The sequence below is a fragment of the Pundamilia nyererei genome, unplaced genomic scaffold, assembly GCF_000239375.1.
Source record: "Pundamilia nyererei isolate P.nyererei 1_Seehausen unplaced genomic scaffold, PunNye1.0 scaffold00071, whole genome shotgun sequence".
In the NCBI taxonomy this organism is placed as follows: Eukaryota; Metazoa; Chordata; class Actinopteri; order Cichliformes; family Cichlidae; genus Pundamilia; species Pundamilia nyererei.
The window spans coordinates 1664966-1687476 of NW_005187472.1; the positions used below are offsets into that span (position 1 = coordinate 1664966).

General features: G+C 40.9%; 1 protein-coding gene across 9 annotated transcripts in view; it reads right to left on the reverse strand.

Annotated features, from left to right (window-relative positions):
• gulp1a (GULP PTB domain containing engulfment adaptor 1a) overlaps positions 1 to 22511 on the reverse strand; it is a 94195-nt gene that overhangs the window by 29137 nt on the left and 42547 nt on the right. For 7 of the 9 annotated variants that reach the window (XM_005736867.1, XM_005736868.1, XM_005736865.1 and 4 more), the window contains one exon: positions 4610 to 4690. In XM_005736867.1, coding sequence (XP_005736924.1) covers positions 4610 to 4690 — 81 coding nt within the window. Of the gene's footprint in view, positions 1 to 4609; positions 4691 to 8590; positions 8867 to 9294; positions 9436 to 22511 lie in introns of those variants that run through there. The other 2 variants (XM_013911775.1, XM_013911776.1) reach the window with 2 other exon arrangements.

Here is a 22511-nt window from a genome sequence, read left to right on the forward strand (position 1 = left end):
ATATATATAGTGATGAATATTTTTGGCCATACTGCGCTGCCCTGATAACAATTTATGAGAATTTAATACTGGCAAATCAGAATTGTTGCTGCACTACGTGAGGTAACGTAAGTGCAGCTTGGTAAGTAAGAGTGGAGTACTTTGTTTGGTACTTTAACCACCCAGTGTTACAGTTAAATACTTCTTAATGCTTGTTTTGTTATTTACTTCTTTTTTGCTCAACAGGTTCCAAAACAACTAAATGGCACCATAAAACACATCCATCAAAATGACCATAAGGTGAAATCAACGTGTCTGTGCAACAAAATCTGAATTTCACTCAGGACCATCGAAATCACAAGGTGATCATATATTTTTATAAATTACTGGGAATGGAAATACCAGAGCAGTATGGCTTTGTTGAGGAATCAAATAACTCTTTTTCCTCTAACAGGCAACTGGAATGTTGGAAAGCCACATCAGCAAGTCTCAGCCAAAATAGAGCAGCGTCAGACAGCAATGGCATGGATTACCCATGAAGGTTTTCCCCATGAACACAGCATGAAAGGTGGAGATGAGGTGGAGGTGGGCTGCAAAGCAGCGTGCCAAGAAACGGCAACACTGAACGAGCTAATGCAGCTTAGAAAGCCCAGCCCAGAGATCTGTAACACTAAGATCAGCTGATCTGCTGGGATGGCGGCCGAGTTTGACTTCCTGGCCTGCCCAAAATAACCCTATGCCCGACAGCAAACGCTGCCTACAGACAGGATTGCATTCGAAGTAATCAGCATTGAAGAGTTACACAGTCATCATTTTCAACGTCATGCCATCGCTTAAAAAACTCAGTAGGATACAATGATGGTAAAAAAAAAATGGTAAAATGGCCTGTATTTATATAGCGCTTTACTAGTCCCTAAGCACCCCAAAGCGCTTTACATATCCAGTCATCCACCCATTCACACACTGGTGATGGCAAGCTACATTGTAGCCACAGCCACCCTGGTGGCCACCCATGGTTCCTAACAAGCTAAAAGAGCAATATTTTTAAGTGCTTCTCATAGAGTTCAACTCTTCAGTGCAAGTCACGTCCAGGACCATGGACCAATCAGCACAGGAGATAAAAATGATCAAGATCCCTGCAGGTAATACCTGCTAGACGTGTTTGCGCCCACAAAACGCAGGCCTACACAGAGACAACAAAGATAAATCAGTGTGGTGGACCAGTTTTTGGTGCCAGCTGCCAGCCAAAAGAGCCAGAGGCAGACAGGACAGGTGCAGAAACAGAAGAAAGCTGTTGGATAATGTGTTGACTATTGATGTCAACTACTACAAATTAAAAAGTGACAGAAAAAACAGCTAACACGATGTAAACCTTTCTTGTGTATAAATTCAAATGGCGACACAAAAATCCAAAGATGATAATTGAACGGAGCGATGTCATCAACAACAAGAGGCAATTATCCTCTTTCAGTCACATTAAGACCTCAGCAAAGACTGAATAATTCATTCCAACGTGAAATCACTGGCGAACTTTTGTTCAGCTCATGCAGGAGGCTGCCGGGCTGCAGATGAAATATTGCACATCCGCTGATATTTAGGATTGATGGAAATGTGTTAAGCACAGCTGTGCTCAGATTATTAGGAGACAGAGGAAGTCATGTTCCCAAAGGAGTCACAAACCTCACATCTTCCTCTTATTCTCATTATAGGATTTTTATTTCGATCACTTAAAAGGTACCGGTTAATTCAAACATTCATTCCACGCCTTCATTCACATTTTTGTCTAAGGATATTTTAAGGATAAAGCCGGATGTGACATTAAAGCTGTTTATCAACATTCGGTCTGGCTTGCAAAAGGAAGGCTGCAGCATCAAGGTCCATGAAGCATGAATGCAAGCGGTGAAATATACCGTGCGCACACATGACTGGATGTAGATACTTTTTTTCAATATTTTGGTTCATGCTCTTTGCATCTTATCTTTTCGGGAGGGGAAAGCTTTTATCATATACTGTGAATTCTTGAACCTCTTGGCACCATCTGCTAAAGTCTGACAGTAACAAGTGTTGCAGAAATTCAATCTGCAGAGAAGCCTAAGGGTCAGGCATCTGTTGCTACTCTGATGTAATAGTGCATGGTGGAGGTCAGAAAGCTGCTGTCCTTCTGTTTAGTGAAAAAGCTTTAGCACGCTGTTACGGCAGACACGTAAAAGGATGAACCATTTAGAGCTGTAAGAAGTTAAAAACAAGTGGTCAGTTTGACCATCTGCCCGTGAGCATGTTTGCCTTCTCTGTGACTGATTTTCCTTTTAGCAGGAGCCCTCACCTGTCTGCTTTGAGTCCTTCACACCGTGCCTTCGGATGACTTTAATTCATTTTTTTCATCATTCCTGCACACGTGCATGTTTATGCTGAAAACCACAGGAATTAAATAAAAATGTAGCAGCATTTCCGCTCCATGCAATTATAAATGGAAATTTTATGTGAGCAGAGGCCCTTGCAAAAACCTTCGCAAACAGTCAGCGTAGTGAAGGGGGGGGGGGGGGGGGGGAAGTGAATTAAAACCAAATATCATTAAAGCCCGGCACACCACCTGGGCCCCGGACACTTTTCCTCAACGCTGTCCAAGGCTTCTCCAGGTCTGATGATTCACACCAGAGGGAGCGGGACAGATGGTGGTAAACACATCAAGCTGTTTGGCAAACGGCAGTCCCAAATATCTCCTCCTCTGCATTTGGGAAGGGTCACTTCGAGACTCGGGAGTGTTGCACAACCCTCATAACTGTCTAACGCTGCAGAGACAGGAACTATACGTGCTGTCGTGACTGCCTAATTCTGCTGTTTTGTTGTCCTCTGTGGCTTTGTGCTAATGAATAATTTGATGTTTTTGTTGCTCTATCGCAGCCAACATTTGTCGAACAGCGTTTTGAAGCTGCACGGTTCATCATTTTCATCTTAAACATGAAATCATTTCATCAGAGAAAATAATAAACATTAACATCAGTCAGTTTGTTTATTTTATTTATTTTTCGCGGGGAGCTTTTCAAGCGTGAAGACTTTATAGTGCTGCCAAACTGATGAACTGCACGCAGGAAAAATTTACCATGGCAGCCCTACAGTTGAGCCTCACCGAAAAAGATTTCTGCACATGATTCACTGAATGATTCCAAAAGCTTCCAAAGCTTGATAAACAAAACCATAACAGTGAGGGCTTCGTCCAGATAAAGCTGCTTGGTCTTTCTTATCTCCTGCCATGGCATCTGAAGAATTTCTTCTCATTGTTTCTGAGACAAAGAGCCAAAATATGTTTTAAAAATATCTTTTAAAGAAAGAACATACCAGTGGTTGAGCATGTTTAAACCAAGCTTTCCCTTCAGTGATACTGTAGCTTTCTTGAAATAAAGAAATACCCAAGTGACATCACCGCGTCATAGATCTACATTCCTAACTCTTCGTAACTGGGACTTGGATCTCTTGTCGTTTAAGTTTGCAGGGCTGATATCAAAGACATACAGTGGCTTGCAAAAGTATTCGGCCCCCTTGACCTTTTCCACATTTTGTCACATTACAGCTACAAACATGAACCAATTTTATTGGAATTCCACGTGAAAGACCAACACAAAGTGGTGTACACGTGAGAAGTGGAACAAAAATCATACATGGTTCCAAACATTTTTTACAAATAAATAACTGCAAAGTGGGGTGTGCATAATTATTCAGCCCCCTGAGTCAGTACTTTGTAGAACCACCTTTTGCTGCCACTGTAAGTAGGTGGGATGCACTATATATTCTGCAACATAGCATCCTCCTCAGAGTAGCATACACATTTTTCTAAAGCTTCAACAACAACAGCTGCTGTCTGTCTGTCTTTTCCAGCTTTCTCAGTGGTCCAATGATAGAGCTTCAGAGATCCCTCGTGTTGCCATTTTTCCAGCCTCACAGCTTGCTTCACTACCCCACCCACAGTCTGCTTCAAACCAGCGTGAGAACCTACTGACTGATCTGCTAACTAAGAAGCATCAGCCAAATTTAGGTGGCTACTGGATGTAGCTGGGATAATAGGAAGTCCTGATCGGGATATTGTTTATCCACTCTCCTGTTCCACATTTTGGTCACTGTTTGTGGCATCCTCAGACAGTAGCAGATGCTTTCAATGTCCTCCAATCTGAGCTTAACATAATACTTTTCCTGTCCCACTCAATGCAACTAACTCTCAAAGTTTCTATAACATTCACAAAGGATTTGTATTTCCTGTTGGGTTCTCTAGTGTCACCGCCATGTAACAACAGAATGGAAACACCTCACTTCAGCATTTGAATGCACCACCAGGAAGGATTCCCAGATCTCTCTGAAACAAAAACCAGTGTGGGCGTGTGTTTCATTATGATGCATTATTTATGCTGAGGGTGTTTAAAGTCTCTGAGAGTTGATTATGGTTGTGTACTGAAATGAACTGAATCCAAAGATGCCCTGAAAGGTAGGAAAGACTGTGTAACACCACTGGCACAGTGCTTTGAGGTATACCCTGCCCACTGACACAGTTGATGGTACACATTGTTTGTTGTTAAACATCCTCAATGTCAGACATAGCTCAGGTTTATGAGCTACACAAGCGGCGGATATGTGTGCTCACCTTTTTTCCTGTTGAAGGCGCGGTTCATAGTGGAAACTGTGCGTCTCTGTGGTCCCTCCTGAATATCTGCCAATATTCCACCTGGAAAAGCAGCAGGGAGACGCGAGTTAAAAATGGTTTCCACCACAAGCATTCAGCAAAAGACAGAAAGTCGAAAAAAAAAAAACAGTCTAAAGTTTTCTTTGAAAAAAGAAAAGGAGAGAATAATCCCACCCTCTTAGAGTGAGGCAACCATTTGCTGTCAGAAAGTGTAAAAATTTAACTCTCAGTGTCTCTGCGTTACATTTGTTTACCATGGAGCCACGTCATTCTCATCTCATCTGTGGAGTCTTTAACAGAACTCACTGTTCTTGCTGTTTAACGGTACAAGGTGTCTAAGAATGGCAATTTGTACCAAAGGGAAGCAACAAAGCTGCACGGTAAAACGCTGCATTGTTTACCATGATCCTCTTACAGGCGCTGGCATTAATGTTCAAATCTTTTCAGCAGAACTAGGGCAAATTTTTCAGCTAAGCAAATGCACACATACACACGTTTGTTTGTTTAGCTGTTACTAATCATCTCCAGGTTTTTATTACATTACAGAAAGACAAAGAACCAAAAGGATTTGAGCAATACTGATAATGGATAAAGTAAGAGATGATGTGAAACATGTATAAAAGTCAGATTTCATCCTTCTTTCTTTAAACCTACTGTAGCTGCAGTAATGCATGCGGGAACGCATCCAAACAGACAAATTGTACAGCACATTGACATTGCTACCTCGCAGAAACAAAAGTAGTGATTTCTTTTGGGAATGCAAAGCATCCACCTCCACAATGTCTCCAAATGTGACACTGCTTTGACGGCTTCTGAGCTTTTGCATCAGTTCCCCATGAGAGCCCAGCTTTGGAGAGGACTGCAAGGACAAACTGTCCAGAACCAGGTAGCTGTCAGCGACCCGCACAATCATAATTCTTTACACATTTGCTGTTGGGAAATGTGCAAGGACTGGCACACAACAGCTCTTTCAATCTTTGCCTCTACAAACACATTATATGGGCTATAAAGGAAATGAACACAACTTTCCCCTCTCTTACATTTACAATGCAAATACTGAGCTATTAAAAGTTTGGGGTTGATGAAACAACAAATCTTGTACAAGCTGCTAAATTTCAACCTGATCCAAATTGACACATTTTTTACAAAAAGGATTTGGTGTTTGCTCTCTACAAGGAACATCCTAGAATAGCCAATGAAATTAATCATTTTTTCTTGTTAGCTGTGACACATAAAAATGTCTATTAAGCGTATTAAATCTCAGTTATGTCATTCATCAACTGATGGATATACAGAAAACACCCCGCTGTCCAAACAGCCCATTCTTGTAAAACGTCATGTGACTTGAAAGATTCGAGGGAATTTCCTCAGAGCTCAACGAATAAATGATTAACTTCTTAAACAGAAATATTTTTAAATATTTTTAGAACGCAATAAGAACCAGATGGGTTTTTTAAAGAAAATTATGTTATGATACATGAACTGCTACAAATGAAAGAGCGTGCTCTCATTTTCACAGCTGTGAATGTGAGCTGCAAGTTGTGTGTTAGAGCTGTGAGGCAGTGTTTACCATTTTCTTCTGAAAAATGACTTATGAATTGTTTTTGTATGATTAATTTATTGCAAAACTTGGCAACTTAGTAGCTCAAAAAGGATCATCCAAAAGAACCCAGACAGTCAGAGGAGACTGAAACACAAACACTGCTTATTAGACCCAATTCAAAACACAGGATGTGAGCGGAGCTAAACCCAGAGACAGACAATAGCAGCACCGTGATTTGGCACAAAGCAGCCAGGCTCTAATATGGAGGCACATATCGATTCACGGGACTGACACCCGCAGCTATAAAACATATACTTTGGCCTCAGAACAGTTGGGACTTTGTCACAATGTTTATGTGATCATTTGTAGAAAATTCCACTTCAGTGACTTCATTCAGCAGTTTGGTTAGCTTGGTAAAATGTAACCAAATAAGACCTCAGTTTAGGCGGTTGTTACTTTGGCCTCTCTGCCATTACCTCCCTTCATCAGCTCCCACTGCAACAAACTCTGACGATGTTTATGTTCATCGGCAATTGTGAACAAATGACGACATTTATAAAATGGGTTATAATATGAATACAATTATCAGCCAATACTCCATAGGGCTGAGAAATAAGATTAAAAGTTAAGCGTTACAAAATGAATCGATCACCGCGACGTGGGAGGGTAACGGATCATTAGCTCTGACTGAGGCTGTGTCTGAGTCTCATATCTTTATTACCGAGCGGAGAGATTCTGACAAACAAACACAACATCGTTTTGAAAAGAAGACTCATCACTGACAGAAACCAACGCATTTCTGAACTCGCATTTAACAGACTGAAAAATGAAACACTCTAAAGTGCACATAATGAGGAACATAATGATGTGAGGCACATCACTGAGGGGAAAACACACACAATGTAGTGGGCTCTCGCTGTAAGGGGAGCTTTTTTTTTTCCTCTGACAGAGGCCCTGGAAAAGGTTGTAGAAATTTTAAATGGAACAAGCTTCAGGGTGGAGACTCTGACATTCCTCAGTCAGCTAGAAGAGAAAATCGACTGCTGAAAGAGACCGACGTGTTCTTGCTTAAGCCACACATGATGCCGTTGCAAGCATCACATAGGCAGGTGAACCGCAAGGACACTACTATTATGTGCATTTAGCCAAAGGCGACAGGGAAAGCAAACTCTCCAGATCTCTGCATCAAACTTCTTTGCAGTATTTGGTTTGCCAAATTAAGACCTTGGCAGTCGCTGCTCTGCTACCTGGGACTGTATATTTAGATTTAAGTGCATTCTTACCTTTCTCGTCGAAGCAACAGATATGTGTTTGCTGCAGAATAAAACTGTCTTAAAAGACTCATCTTCCTTTTAATGGTTTCTGGTATTTTGATAGCGTCAGTATGGGTTGTTTTAGTTTTAGTTTGTTTCCATTCAAAATTGGGGAGAGAGCAGCAGAAAGTATGAGGGGGTGTGAGCCATCGAGAGCATAAAAAGCCTTTTTAACCTAAAGCAGGACTCTGGAGGTGTAGTACACCTGAAAATTAAAGATAAAATAGACTTGAAAATTACAAAAAACATGCTCCCACTGGAAGCTGTGTTCTACCCTTTGCTTTTCCTTAAAAGCACAATAAGGGATACTGAAGCCCAAGAACAAATGATTGGAAAGACTGGATACATGGATCCAAAAGTGAACCATTAAAAAGACAAAAAAAAAAAAGGACGGAACTGGCCTGAATCCATAATCGTGCAGAGTGGTTTACACGACCTCCCTAAAAGTCACAGCTAAGAGCTTTAACGTCTTAAAACAAAGATTGCCTCATTTTGGCATCCACAGTGGAAAAGGCCTGGCAACCTTTTTGTTTGTTTGTGACATACTTGGACGTAGTGCAATGGTTCGCCTGACACTTGACTGTGATATCACTCATTTAGATTGACAGCTGAAGTGTCGCGCCTGTTTTAATAGCTTCCTGTTTGCTGATTCAACAGCACCCTCTCGGGAGAACGGCAGAACCCGGATCTCTCTCTCACACACACACACACACACACACCTACACAGACTTAACACTGAGCTGCAAATGTCGTCAGTCTTCTTAAATGTTTACCAGCTGCAGAGGAAGCACCGTGTTCTTCTGAATTCCTCAACAACAGTCCACTCTATACTCACTTCAATGGTCAATTAAGAAAGAATTAATAGTATTAAGACTAACAAGAAAAGCAAATGAGCACATATGTCAATAATTAAATGGCAATAAAAGCCCAGAGAGCCTTTACATTGTACTGTAACACACACGCACGCGAGCGCACGCACACACACACAGGCTAAGACTTAATTACACAGTACATTCTATGTAGGCTGAATTTTGTTTGTGAATTACGAGCAAGGCTAGTGGAAAAAGTGAAGCAGCAACTACTTACTTAGATTCTCGTCCTTCCAAAAATCATGTCCAGATTCAGACAACTCACCTTCAGTGACTCATACATTTGGAATTTAGCTTGGGAAAGAAACTTACTGGAGCTGAGTGCAACCTACTCTGACCCTGTGCGGTCTTCCTCTTTCAAGCCCAGTCAATGCACGGAAAAACGCAAAAGTTTAACAAACCCCAAAATGCTTCAAATGAAAGCAAGAAAGCAAAGTTAATGTCCCATTTAAAAATCCCCCTCAGCCACTCACTAATCCAAACCATATGCACTCAAAAGGCAGCGCGCTTTCAACGTGGGATAAGAGCAGAGTGTGCACTGTGGTCCCAACACGATGCCCCAGCAAAGAAAAATCAACAAAGATCCTTTGTTTTCCTCACTTTGCTCTCGCCTCGGCTCTGAAGTCTCGCTGCCTAAGTGCAAGCCATCGCAAATACAATCTGTTTATGAATTTGGTGCCAGGATTCCTCCACTGAATCAACCGTGGTGTTTTTGGTGTCTAATCTGGAAGGCAGTCCTGCTCTCTCACAGCCCAGCACTTTCATCTGACGTGTATCAAATGCAAAATCCTGACATATTTTATAAAAGAAAGGCACCTCTTCCCTTCTACTCTTTAAAAGGAGAGGAGAGAGGGGGAAAAGACCTGCTGTATGGAGAGAAACATGCAAACAACAACAGAGCCGTGATAAAAAGCTACTTACTTGCCTCCAAACTGGGGTGGAATAGTGAAGAGGAAGTTTCAGAGGATCTTAATAGTTTTCAGCTGTGGGCCAGATGGTGGTGCGCTAAGGACTACAGTAAGCAGAGATGATGGGGCTTGCAAGCTCAACAAGAAGCGTTTGCCTAGACACAAGATACTTGACATTCAAACCCAACTTCCTCCGCCCACAGTTTGTCCAAAAGGAGTTTCACATGTGCAAAACAAGAGACCCCTTTGGACAGGGACTATTTTGCTGTGATGCACAGGGGCATACCACAGATGAGCCATAAAAGCCATCTCGCCAGAGGTTGCAGGCTGACCCTTTTGCTGCAGTGTGTGATTCATCATCACACTATGCACCCTGGCAACAGCCTTAGGTCAACATCTTGGCATCAATCAACTCAGCAGTACGGCCAAAACATTATGAAGTAGAAGTAACAACACTTCTCTAACTTGGAGCACAAAAAGCCTCCCTGTGAGATGATGTCAACTTAATAATACCTTTTCCTTTTTCTCTGCACTCTGAAAACATTTACGGCTCAAAGTGTGAGTACCGGCAGCTCCAAGTGTTACACTGCTTTAAAATCTGACATTCAGTTTTCATCACATAGAGATGAACTGCCCGGGAGTGACCTCAAAGTGGGCAGGGGCGATGCAAAAACAAAATTGGAGCTGACAAACAGCTGAATCGGCAGCCTACTTTGTCTTCTTATTGAGATTTTTCTATGTCAACATCTAAAGCGTTATGCAAATGTCGTGTCCCAGCAGGCTATTCAGGAAACTGTCGATCTGAATCTCTCCTTCAAAAACTTTTGAGCATCTCATTGAAGTCCAAATACTTGAGGACAAGCAACTGACCACTTTTATTAAAAGTGTATCAGAGGAGGCTGATCCAAACAGGCAGATGAGGTTGCTCCTGCTCTGTTTTTTAGACACAAGGAGGAGATCAAAATATAAATCATAATCAAATCTCGCAGAAGTCGGTGCGGCGCTACCACTCACGCTGTCCTCCTCATTTCAGTTTAATGCGCTTCATGTTTTTCATGAGGTGGGGGTACAGTTCTGAAGCCAAGACCTATCACAACAACATTTCTGCTATCTCATGTCACAACACTCCAGCACCATTCACAGAGACACTGTCCACACAGATGAGCTCTCACTGTTACTAACAGAGGCGTCAGAACACGTAGAGGTTAAGTACAGGAACTCGGTGTACGATTTAAGGCACAGATAGATGCATGTAGCTTTTAGTCTTAAATCTACAGTGTTCGTAATGACCACCAGGGGGTGATACCTGTGGTTGCAAAAAGACTTTCAGTCCTATAAAAGTCTGTAGGAAAATTAAACTTGACCCTGACTTTAACACTTTTCTCAGTTTTTTGGCTCAGTCAGCATTTTCACTCATATTAAATGAAACACCAGGTCAACATTCTGTAAATCATGGTGATTCTAAGTACACGGTACTAGATAACAAAGCCAAAATATGATAATCCAGAATATGCTCATTGGCCAATAATTTGTGACCGACAGTCAGATCCACCTGATCATCACATCCACTATCAAAACCTTCACCTCTAGACTTCATAACAGGACTTAACAGCCAAGTTAGGAGGAGGAAAATGTGTCAGAAACATCAGAATGACTATGATTATCTGACAGCAATGGCAGAGAAGATGAGGAGGCACCGTTAAGGGTTTGTCAGCAAACCAGTGTGCTGCTAAACATCATTTAAATAAGCATGCTTTACACCAGAGGTCGAGAAGTGGCAATAGCTAGGTTTCATTTGACGTAGACGTGACGTCGACGTAAAGCGCGAAATTTGACTGGCGGTCGGAAGTGAAAAAGATAAGCGCAAAATCACAGACAGACAGTAAGCAAAATGCCTATGTCCTGTTGTGTTTACGGATGCTCCAGTAGGTCGACCCGAGAAACTGATAAACGGTATTTTAGGGTACCAAAAATAGCCCAACGAAGAGGAGAAAAATGGAAAATTCTAACCGAAAAACGTAGGAAAAAATGGATTTTAAATTTACGTTTACAGTCGGGAGGAGCAGAGTCTGCCAATGCCCGTGTCTGCAGCGACCACTTCGTCAGAGGTAATGTTATGTTTGCAAACGAACTTATTAGCATTAGGTTGTCGTTAAATTCTCGTTTACTTAGTGCTTTTAAGTTAGTAGTCTAATATTGACTTGATTGGGACTATAGGCTGCCCAAGTGCTTTGGATGACGAAGAGTCGGAGGACTGGGCTCCGACGGTCAATCTCGGCTACGAACGAAAACCCAGATCGGAATCAGTTCTCAAACGAGAGAAAAGAATGAAGCTTAAGGCAGAACAGCATCGATGTGCAGTGGCGATTTTGGATATGCAACAGACGGCTGAGAGCCCGGATTTGAGCCTAGTGACAGTGGAGAACCCCGAACTGCAGCTTGCAGCTGAGAATCCACAACCTCCTTTGCAAATCCAAAATCCTCCTTTGCAATTACCCAAGTCTTCAGAGGTGTCTCGTTAGACCTCTGAGAATGGTTTACCTTGAAACAAACAACTGTCACTCTAACGAAGTCCTAAGGATGTGGCATGTTTGTTGACGTTAAAGCCGCTACCGCTAACTGTTAGCGTGTTTAAGATAAAGCAATATAAGAACAAACACTCACCCTTGCAAACACCAAACTGTATCCATCACGGAGACGTTTTGTTCCAAGGTTGTGGACCCACCCGCTGACAAAAAAATTGTACGCCTCCAGACTCTTGAAAGCTTTCATTTGCTGCCTAGTGTAGTAAGAAGTCTGGAGGACCAAGTAGTTGGTGATATCCACAGCCTCGATAGTAGGCAAATCCTTTACTTCTGTGGTGTATTCGGACATTTTCAAAGAATACGGATCACGTCCGATATATTTTTTAACTATCTGTTTATATCTCTCCCGAGAAACGGGGTCTAAAGTTGCACAATAGCTGCTCTCCTGACTCTCCACAGTGTCCTCCATGTTTACTTCCGCCCTCCACTCAAAAATCGCGCTGCCTCCGCACGTCATCAGAACCACGTGACCGCAACCCAACTATTAAGAAATAGCTTAAAAAACTAACTATATATAATGATATGCTAATTTTGTGCATATCATATGTTATGTCCCTTCCTCCTGTTACTATGCTGGTGGGCCAACACAGCTATTGTTTAGAGTGACCTGGAAATATATCCCAGTGATGCCATTTTTGCATTTCTGATATACATAGGTTAGAGTTTACCATTTATTATGGAGGGTTTGATGCTGGGATCTCTGATCTAAGTGTCCTTTGGTGTCAGTCTCATGATTCGTGTGTGAAACCCAAAACAAACAGCTAGAGAAAGTAATCTGTCAGTAAGTAATAGTAAGTAACTGTTGCTCAAAGGTTTTTCCCTCCTTTTTCTAATCCTCGTGGTTGCTCGGTGTGAACCAAACTGTTGATATGGTGAACTACTTGTAGTTATGGTCAAGCACTAACAGGAAAGTATAAGTACTGAGTTTTAGTTCCCAGCAATTAATAGATGCATTAAAACTCAGATACATTCAAATATGCATTGAAATGCAATGAGAATACATAACATTTTGGAAGCTTCTATGTATGTGAACTGCAGCAACTGCAACAGAAAATATAGCTGTGGAGATCAAGCATTGCATCTGGCAAATAATGCCTTTTAAAGAGAAGACTGTTTTAGTTTCCAGCCAATTTACAAAGGTCACTCGGAGAAGAAAAGAGCACATTTCTTGTTCATTCTCTCTTTTCTTTTTTCTTTTTTAAATCCAGTATCCAGTTAGAGATTCAGCTTGGTCAGGGCCTTGGGTGGCGATGTGTTTATGCTGGCCAGCACAACTTTGGTTTCTGCATGAGAGAGCATTTAAAGCAGGGAGGGTCTCCGGATTTGGGCTGTTCTGTTCGCACTTTATTTTTCTAGGGGTTTTTCTTTGCACTGCCCAGTATCGCTTCACATTTGTGTCTTGTATGAACAGCTGTAGTTAGGTAAGGGAAGTGGCTAGCCGAGACACTTTCTGGGAAAATGGGGACATTTATGTTGAAGAGCCAAAGATATTAATAAATGCCCATAGAGGAGAATTGGGAAAAAATGAACTAATAATTAATGATATCTATAACACTTTAAAAATATCTGTCAGTGTACACAGAAAGAACATATCTGTGTACAACATTATGAGCCTGTCAATGATTAAAAAAAAACAACAACACATTTCACAGGATTAAACATCAATTTTTTTACCATTTTATGAGTAACAGATATTCGAGGCAACAGCAAAGTGGCACAACAGACACAGCAACTTGAAAGCATCTAGGTCAACCGATAAAAACAATGAGTCATCTCTTCTGACTGTTTCATAACGTGGTTGTAACGTCGCACTTTTGGGAATCATTTCTAATTGAGCAGGAAACCAAATAATTTGGATGGCATAGTGATCGTGTCCAGTTTATTTATTTGTAGATATCAATAACTTAAAGCACTACTCTCACAGGAGAAGACATACGCTGCACCAGATTTACCAAGCAGCTAATTTCCATATGAAATCCCCAGAACGCAATAAAAACAACTAAATACGAGGCTTTAAACTATCTTCTTCTGGGTTCTAGTATTTACAGTTCTTATGGTTTACAGATTTTCAACAAGTTTAGACTCCAATTATTTCGATCCTTGCCTGGGATGCATGTGTAAGTGTGTTTGTGGGAGTGGGGAGTGGGTGGAGAAGCAGGAATGTGCATCTCAATGAGAAGCATCTCGGTGGATTTTCATTGAGATTTGCAGCCTCCATATGATTTGTGCTTCATCCAGGCAGTGATGCAAAGTGCCAATGTGTGACACCAGAGATGGATTTTCAGTTGGCGTGACTCGCACCGCTCACTGCAATGTGATGACAATGGCCGAAAGAGAAAGCAATCATTTCAATTTACCACCACCGTAAAACCAGTTCAAGCAAATATACGATTCCTAAAAACTAAAAACCAAATACCAAACGATGACTATTAAGGTCCAGCTCTAGTTGTTAAAATGCTAATCAACAGCAGGTGTAATATCAGTTTGTTTTCATTCCAAGGGTGTCAAATATTGCCATTTTGTCACAGCTGCGGCCATCTCAAAGTCACACGCAAGTAAGTGAGGGAAAACCAAATGAAGCAAAGTGCAAAAGGAGACACAAACTGTAATCTCCCAGCTGACAAACCTTTGACTTACCCCAACACCCCTCCATCTGCCTAATGTGGATTATGGATTTAAAAGAGGTCCATTATCTGTCCGCAACCAGTGTTGCTATGACAGGCGTGTTTAACCAAAAGAACTCAAACGTCACCCTGCAGGTGATGCCAGAAGAAATGTCAGGCCATCATTAACGCCATTAGTACGACTCTATGGGGGAGCTTAAATGCCTGGTCAGTAGTGGTGGACTGACGAAATGACAGTCACTGATGCTGCCAGCAGGACTAAACTGGGGCTACAGAAATGCTGTGAACATTGTGCAGTGCTCATCCTTAGATGGATCTTTAATCAGTCCATTTCAATCTTGCTAGTATTACAGGGAAAAAAGCAAAGATATGTATAAATATAATAAGGTTTATATCTGCTGTGTAGAAGGCCGATGTTTGTGAGTAGCAGAAAAATTCAAGAACAGTATTCTATGCCCTTCATTATGCACAAATTTTCTTCCATATTCCACTGGGAAATCATAATGGAAACATATTGTATGCGCAATCGAAAGTTAGAACGATTGCCCTCCGGCTCTGTGAAAGTATTCAACTATTAATGGGCAACAATCAATCACCAGTGTCAGCCACCTCCTACCTGAAACACCAAAGCCTAAACTGTGTGGAACAGCAACCAATCCTCACTGTATGAATGAACTGAGACCAGAGAGCCACTGGCTGGCTGGGTTTTTTAAGTGTGCATCTTATCCATCACATCCCAAACACATACATGTTAGGTAAGTTGGTGATTCTAAATTGGCAGTACGCGTGAATGTGAGTGGTTTTCTGTCCAGCATGTACCCTGCATGTCACCTTATGACAGCTCGGACAGGCTCCAATTTGACTTTGACCCTGAATTGGATAAGCAGAAGAAAACGGATGGCTGGATTCAGCAATCTTGCACAATAGAGGCTCAAAGTGTCCCTGCACATTGGTAAAAAGTGTTTATATCACTTAATTATTTTTTGCAATAAAGGCATCTCTCCTCGACCCACTGTAAACCATCTCCAGTAGTAGTAGTAGCAAAGAATAATCCTAAATGTGCATTAATATTTATTTCAAAAAATGGATTACATCATGTAATCAATCTTCCTCCAAACTGTATCACATGGAAACTCAATAGGTCATGAACTGGTCCTTTGCTGATTCTACACAAAGCAGCTAATTAAAAGACATGGCATCCAATATCATGAGGTACAAGGTGAAAGTGGAAGGGTGTCCACTGCTAATGCTCTTCTTGTTGCTGCAGGCTACAAACTTGCTCGAGAGTGTTCAAAAGGTCACGGTGTGTCTGCTGCTCTGCTGTACTATTGATTTGAATAAATTAACTGTTTCATTCAAGTGTTTTGTTAATTAACCTTTACCCTCCCCGCTGCATTCATCTGCAAGCAAAGGTCTATTCTGCGGTCATATAAGCCAGGGCGAGACCCAAAAACAGCAATTTTGGGAATTCTAAAGGTCACAACAAGCAGTTTCTTAGGAACACCCATGCATTTTAAAAAAAACTTGGCAGAGCTAGTGCATTAGATTGCATTTGAATGCACAGATATATAGATATATAAAGTGTAAAGCTCTTTATATTAGATAACATTTAGATGTCAAATTATAGATTGATATAAAACATGTTGTGCTCCAGGTATAGATATAACAGCTCCACCATTTTAGTGCCTCTGGCCTTATGTAAAACAACAGAAACAGAACAGACTGTGTTTTCCAACAAGGCTGAATACAAATATCTGTATTTGTGTGACATTATTCTTGTAATTTTAATCCCCCACATATGTCTAGGTCATCTCAATTCAAAGAGGCTTTTCTGTAAAATCTTCCCACATGTCATCTGTGTCAATACAACAAACAACTGACAGCCCGAGAAAAACAAAACCCTGTATTAGAATATATTCTCTACCCACGTCTTCCAAATGTGCATCATACAGGCTCAGAAAGCTGTAGTACATTCAGTGTTAATATACAGAATTCATCTCCATTATCTATTTTTTTTTTTTTTTTTTTTTTAAAAAGGAAGAAAAAAAAAACAGTTACAGCTCTGAGATGAAGGGTTTAAATTCATGTTTTAAACGTGGGGCGAATCCCCCCTTAAATGCTTCCAACAAAAAGAACCTTAGACACTGGAGGTGATTCTACTTGAAGGTCTGAGGTTTTCTTTTCTTATCTTCGATTGTGTTTTGTCATTCTCCTCTAAGTGCAACATTGCTCTGTTTTTGTTTTGATGGCTTTTCTTTTGTCTCCATGTCATGCTTTGTTCTTTCCCAGTCCTCTGTCACATCTGCACTGGCAAACAGCTTCTTTCATAAGTTTAAAACATGGATATATATAAGGCAGTTACACTGAAATTCATGGTTGGATTGTTGTTTAACTTTAATAAAATTGGAATCAGCTACCTGAGATTCCTGAGCATTAATATTGTTAACATTAACTTCACTGAAACTGTTGTTTGCACAAGTCCTCACAGCATCTGTTGGTCTGTCCTAAGAGGCTTCTACATCTTTAGCTAATGATCTAGAATTGAATGGCTCTAGATTCAAAGATTGTCCACGTGCAAGTGAAGCCTTCTGAAACATTAAAGGAGTTTGTAGTCTTGCAGAGATAAGGCAAGAACGTGTATCACAGGTTATCACGGCTGCTTCTCGTTAGCACTTCTGCTCAGCTGTAAATGCTGGGTTGATTGCTGTAGTTGTGCACATGCTTTTACTGCATTATAAGTCCTTGATTTAAAGGAACTTATGGAAGTATGTGCAGACCTGCACTGAAATTCAAGCCCTGGCTCAGGTCAAAATTCTTCAGTCCACCATTCTGCATAAGATACAAAGAATCAAGCTCTTAAAGGCAAATAAGTGTTAATTCTTTACAGGCCAAAAGCTCTCTGAGAGAAATTTTCGTGACAATTTTAAGAGGAATAACACACTGTATATTGGATACAGAACAGAATTGCTTTCACTGGCTAACAGACATGTCATTGTTAAGTTAAGCATGGCATTGAAAAAAGCAGAATGGGTGGAGACAAACTGAAGTAACTTAAACAGGAGACTTTGCATGAAATTTGCCAATAGCTGTCATGAACGGCTAGGCCTTCTTCCTCTGAGGTGTGCTGGTAAAAATCATCCGCTAATGGATGATGTACTGGGATTGTGGGGCAGAGTTTGAATTCATGGTCTTCTGAACTAAAGCCTAAACCAACTTCCCCATGATTGCATATAAGCATGGTCATAAACCTCATGACAACATCCTCCTTTAAATCAAGATAAGATGAAGAAGAGGAGCGTTAAGCTTGGCTCAGAGATGATGATGGAAAAGAAGAAAGTCGGGTGGGTGGGAGCAGTGCACATATGCCATAAATTCAACCATGCAGAAGAATCATTCCATTATTTTTCATATGCAGGTACATAATTACTAAATTCTATAGAGACGTGTGCCATAGTCTAGAAACATTAGTGGAGAAAATGGAAGAGTTTGGACTGACTGGATGTTTGTGCACACTGAAAGCATAGAGAATAAGTGTGGAATAAGAATAAGAGTGTCTGCAAAAATATGAATCCGTTCATACATCAGGCTTTCTTTAGAGAGGACGAATTTAATATAGTTGAAAAACAAGTGTTTTACCACATTTAAGTAAAACCTGTTGTTCTTCAGTTTAGGGGAATTAAAAGAAATAATTGAAAGATAATTCTCAAAAACCACCGATTTTTTTTTCAAAATCGGAAAATCTGAGGTTTTGCATTCAACGGGTGACTAGTTAGACTGAAATATCACTTTTCTGCTTTCAATATTTGAAACTACAGGGTTCAGGTTGTGGTAATTCACTCCATGGAAGATTTTCCACTGGAGCAGTCTCGTGACGACACCCCACACTCAATGTCAGCGGTTCTGACATTTTTGCATTTTGTACTGGTTAGTTGCACTAATCATTTTGTATTGATTAGGATCAGATTATATATCGAGTGAGCCGCAAAACTCACACACAGGAAGAACACACCTAGTTGTTGATGCCCAAAGCCGCCAGGTCATGATTTTTCAGGTGGCTAATTACAATCGATGGCTGGTCACATGGGGATGGCTGGTCACAGGGGATACGATAAAACCCTGGAGTGTGTCAATGGTGCGCACCTTGCCCGGTGTGTCAACTGGTCAACCAGCCAGCCATTCCAAAAGAGTCTTTGCACCCACTACCGTTAATGGAGGTTCCTTTTGAGGACCTCATGGACCTCATTGGGCCATTTCACCAGAGTTCATGTAGATATCACTTTGTATTAGTTGTGTTGGATTATTCAATGCGACATCTCGAAGCAGTACCGCTACACACCATTAATGCAAAGCGTGTGGCCCATGCACTGTTTTAGGTCATTTCCCGAGTCAGCATCCCAAAAGAGATACTGACTGGCCAGGGCATGTCATTCATGTCTTGCGTGGGGTGTTAGACCTAATAAAATAAAATTTTGAGGAAGGTCCAAGCCCAGCTAAGAATTAAACTCAATACTTTCTGAACCTGAGAGCCAAGCTACACATGTTTTCATGAGAAAATCTGCCCCAGGCCCAGGAATGTCAGCAACGCCTGTACAACAGAGGGGCTATTTAACAGCGAGATGAAATGCTTGTATTACTCCCTTCCTCTAGCTCAAAATTACTAGCCAATTGGCAAAGTGCCCTTCATGGTCACCCAGCAAATGGGGGACGTCATATGAAGTGGTACAGTCAGACAGTGGAGGAGCCACACAGATATTTCACCTCAACCTCCTCAAAGTGTGGAGAGACTTTGAAACTGCTTCTCTGGTGAGCCTGGTAAAGGTAAGAGATGAGGTGGTGCTGGAGGTGCCAAATTCCACCATTCCCACCTCTCTCCATTGTAATAATCATCTCACACAGACCCAGCCAGTACCAAGCTCATAGAGCACCCAGGCATGACGCTCCATTCCAACCCTATAGATTACCTGAACATAAAACACAAATTATTCAGAAGGAATTGGCTGAAATGTTAAAGATGGGAATAACAGAAGAGAAGAAAGACGGGTCTACACGTTTCTGTGTTGACTACTGCAAAGTGAATGAGGTGTCACAGTTTGATGCTTAGCCCAAGCCCCAGCTCCATGAGCTCCTGGAACAGTTAGGTCAGCTTGTTCAGAGTCCCCATGGACCGGGTCCTGCTTCCATGCGCTGCATATGCTGCTACTGACATCATCATCTATAGTGACACCTGGGTGGAGTGTGCAGTGGGTGGCTGCGGTCATGAAGTTCCTCAGGCAGGCTCACAGCCAAACCGAAGACGTGTGTGGTAGGATGGAGGAAGATGCACCCGCAGGTGAAAAAACAAAAACCAAAAAATGCCATCGCATCCTTGGGGCTGGCGGGTTACTACTGCCGGTTTGTGCCTGGCTTTGCAGAGCTCACCAGCACCTTAACTGATTTCACCTTAAAAGGTGCCCCAGATCTGTTGGACAAAGCAGTGCCAGGCAGTGTTTGTGCAAGTGTATAGGGCCCTCTGTGTGAAACCCCTGCTCCACACACAAACAAACCAAACACAACTAGCAGATGTCGTACTGTGTGTCCATGATGCCGGGTTTGAGGACTGGGGACGTTACAGTGACACATTGATTTAATAAGACTATGAAGTGTGTTTTTGCCTTTTATGTCGGACACGTTTTTCTCTAATAGATGTCATTGTACAAAAAAAAAAAAAACCCAAAAAAACCACACAAATAAACAAAACATAGAAGGATTTGTTATTAAGTCTTCCAAATGGCAGATCTTTTACAGTGAACATCCATGAAAAATGTATGTAAAAATTGAGGCGGAAACGCAGTGTGACTCTGGCTTTATGGTTAATGGTAAGCTGCTTACAGAGTACTAACTGAGCATCAGATAATGAATCCTGGATGAGTACTTAGTAAAATATGCCACAGATAACCAAAAATTATTGTCACCAATTCAGCAGCCGGCCACTGTGAAATATCGTCTGGCATTTAATAATGACTATAAAAAGTACAGTACTGTGCAAAGGTCTTGAGCCACTTCTCATTGCTTTATAAATTGGCAGGAAAATGGGAAATATGTGCAGCAATTTATTGAAATATAAGGCAAAAATAGAGTTACAATTCATTATGTTGACTTTTAATTTTTCTACTGAATTTCTTCAAGTAACCTTCAGGAATAGTTCTCCAGGCTCCTTGAAGGGACATTCAAAGCTCTTCTTTGGATAATTTTGCATTTTTGTTCTGTTCTCTGTTAAAAGGACCCGCACTGCTTCAATAATGTCGAGGTCTTGGCTCTAGAGAGGCCAGTTCTAAACTGATAATGTTCCCCTGTGTGTTTTGCTATCCAACTATGCTTTTACTGCATTGGCAGTGCATTTGGAATCAAGTGAAGCTGGTGACAATCAGCTTTTTTCCAGATGGTTCTGCAGATCAAAATCTCATGTAATTTTCCAATTCCATCAGTTGTTACAAGATCTCCAATAACACTGGCTGAAATGCAGCCACCACCATGTTTTATAGGTGGTTGTAGAAACTCTTTGTTGTACCTGTCTGTTGGCTCTTTGGGACCAAAATATAAAGAAATGAGGGGCAGCTGAAGACATTTGCCCAGTACTGCATTTTTGCAAATCATGTTGCATGTTAAAATAAAATGTCATCACTTCATAATTTTTGTACATTTGCATTGAAATTTTGTCATAATTAGCAAATAAATTCTGGAATTATGTTTACATTTATACTAATTAATAAATTTGGCCATAACCGTTTTGGGGAATATAAAACATCTACCAAGATTGTACCAATTTCAAAATGAATGGAAGTCAACCTTTGTGTGAAAAGTAATTATATTCCCTCCAGATGCTCCTGGGGTATTATATTCACAAGAATGAGATAGATATGAGGTTACAGTGACCATCAAAATCAGTACAAGGGGAAGCTTTGGTCCACAGCAAGCACTGTGATTCAATCAACCAATCTACAGACAATGAACTCTACATCTGCGTAGGTTAAAAAAAGAAACCCAAAAACTATTTATGCAGACTCTGTATACTTGCTAAAAGTAGAACCTACAAATTAAATCACAGACCTTCACCTTTCAGAGAATAAGGCTACTAAAATGTATAGCTCTGAGTTGAATCCAGAATAGTCCCATATGGAAAAGAAATAGTAAAAACTTATATGTGATTACTAATGAAAGTGGCCACTTTCATGAGTAAATCAATAAGGCGGCCAAAACATACAAGTTTCATTAAATAATTTTTCAAGGGATCTTATATCTGTTTTCACTCTTATATGCTTTTCATACAAGTTTCACACAAGACAGATACAACCTTTAAAAGATTTATATATATCTTTTCCATATGGGGTCATACAGCCTAAAATGAACTCAAAATCCTCCACTGTAATAAAAACAGAGTCATGTAATCTGAAAGAATACAGACAACCCGCCACCAAAATGTAGTTAAGAGAAGTCTACAAAGAATTACTTGATGGGAAACAACGGGGAGTAAACGCTCAAGAAAACTTCACAAACTAGAATCCTATTACAGCATTAATGTAATAAAGCCTTTTTAGTGCTGTAGTTTTCACATCCCACGAATTCCCAGCCTAAAATCCTAACTGCAACGCAAAACCTTAATCTAAATTGGCAACTCAGAAGGTCGAAACGATTTCCTGACATTTTCAATAATGTGCCCACAAAGCTAGTACTGCTTATGTCATAATGTTATGGGAAAGAGTTTCAAATGGTCTGGCATGCATAAGAATTTTGCATCATTGTGTTTGTGGAAGAAAATATAATACAAAGGACATTTTTTGGCAAACTACAGCTGGTCAAAGAGCTTATGAACAGCTTCCCAAATGCCTGTCACCACATTCATGTTCACAATGTGGACTGTGGGGAAACCAAAACCTGTGCTTAATCTGTACACAGTATCTGGCAACCCAGGCTAGAATAGTTCTACAGTAACACACCACTCCTCCAAAAACCACAGATTGAATTTTAACTTTAGACCCATTAGT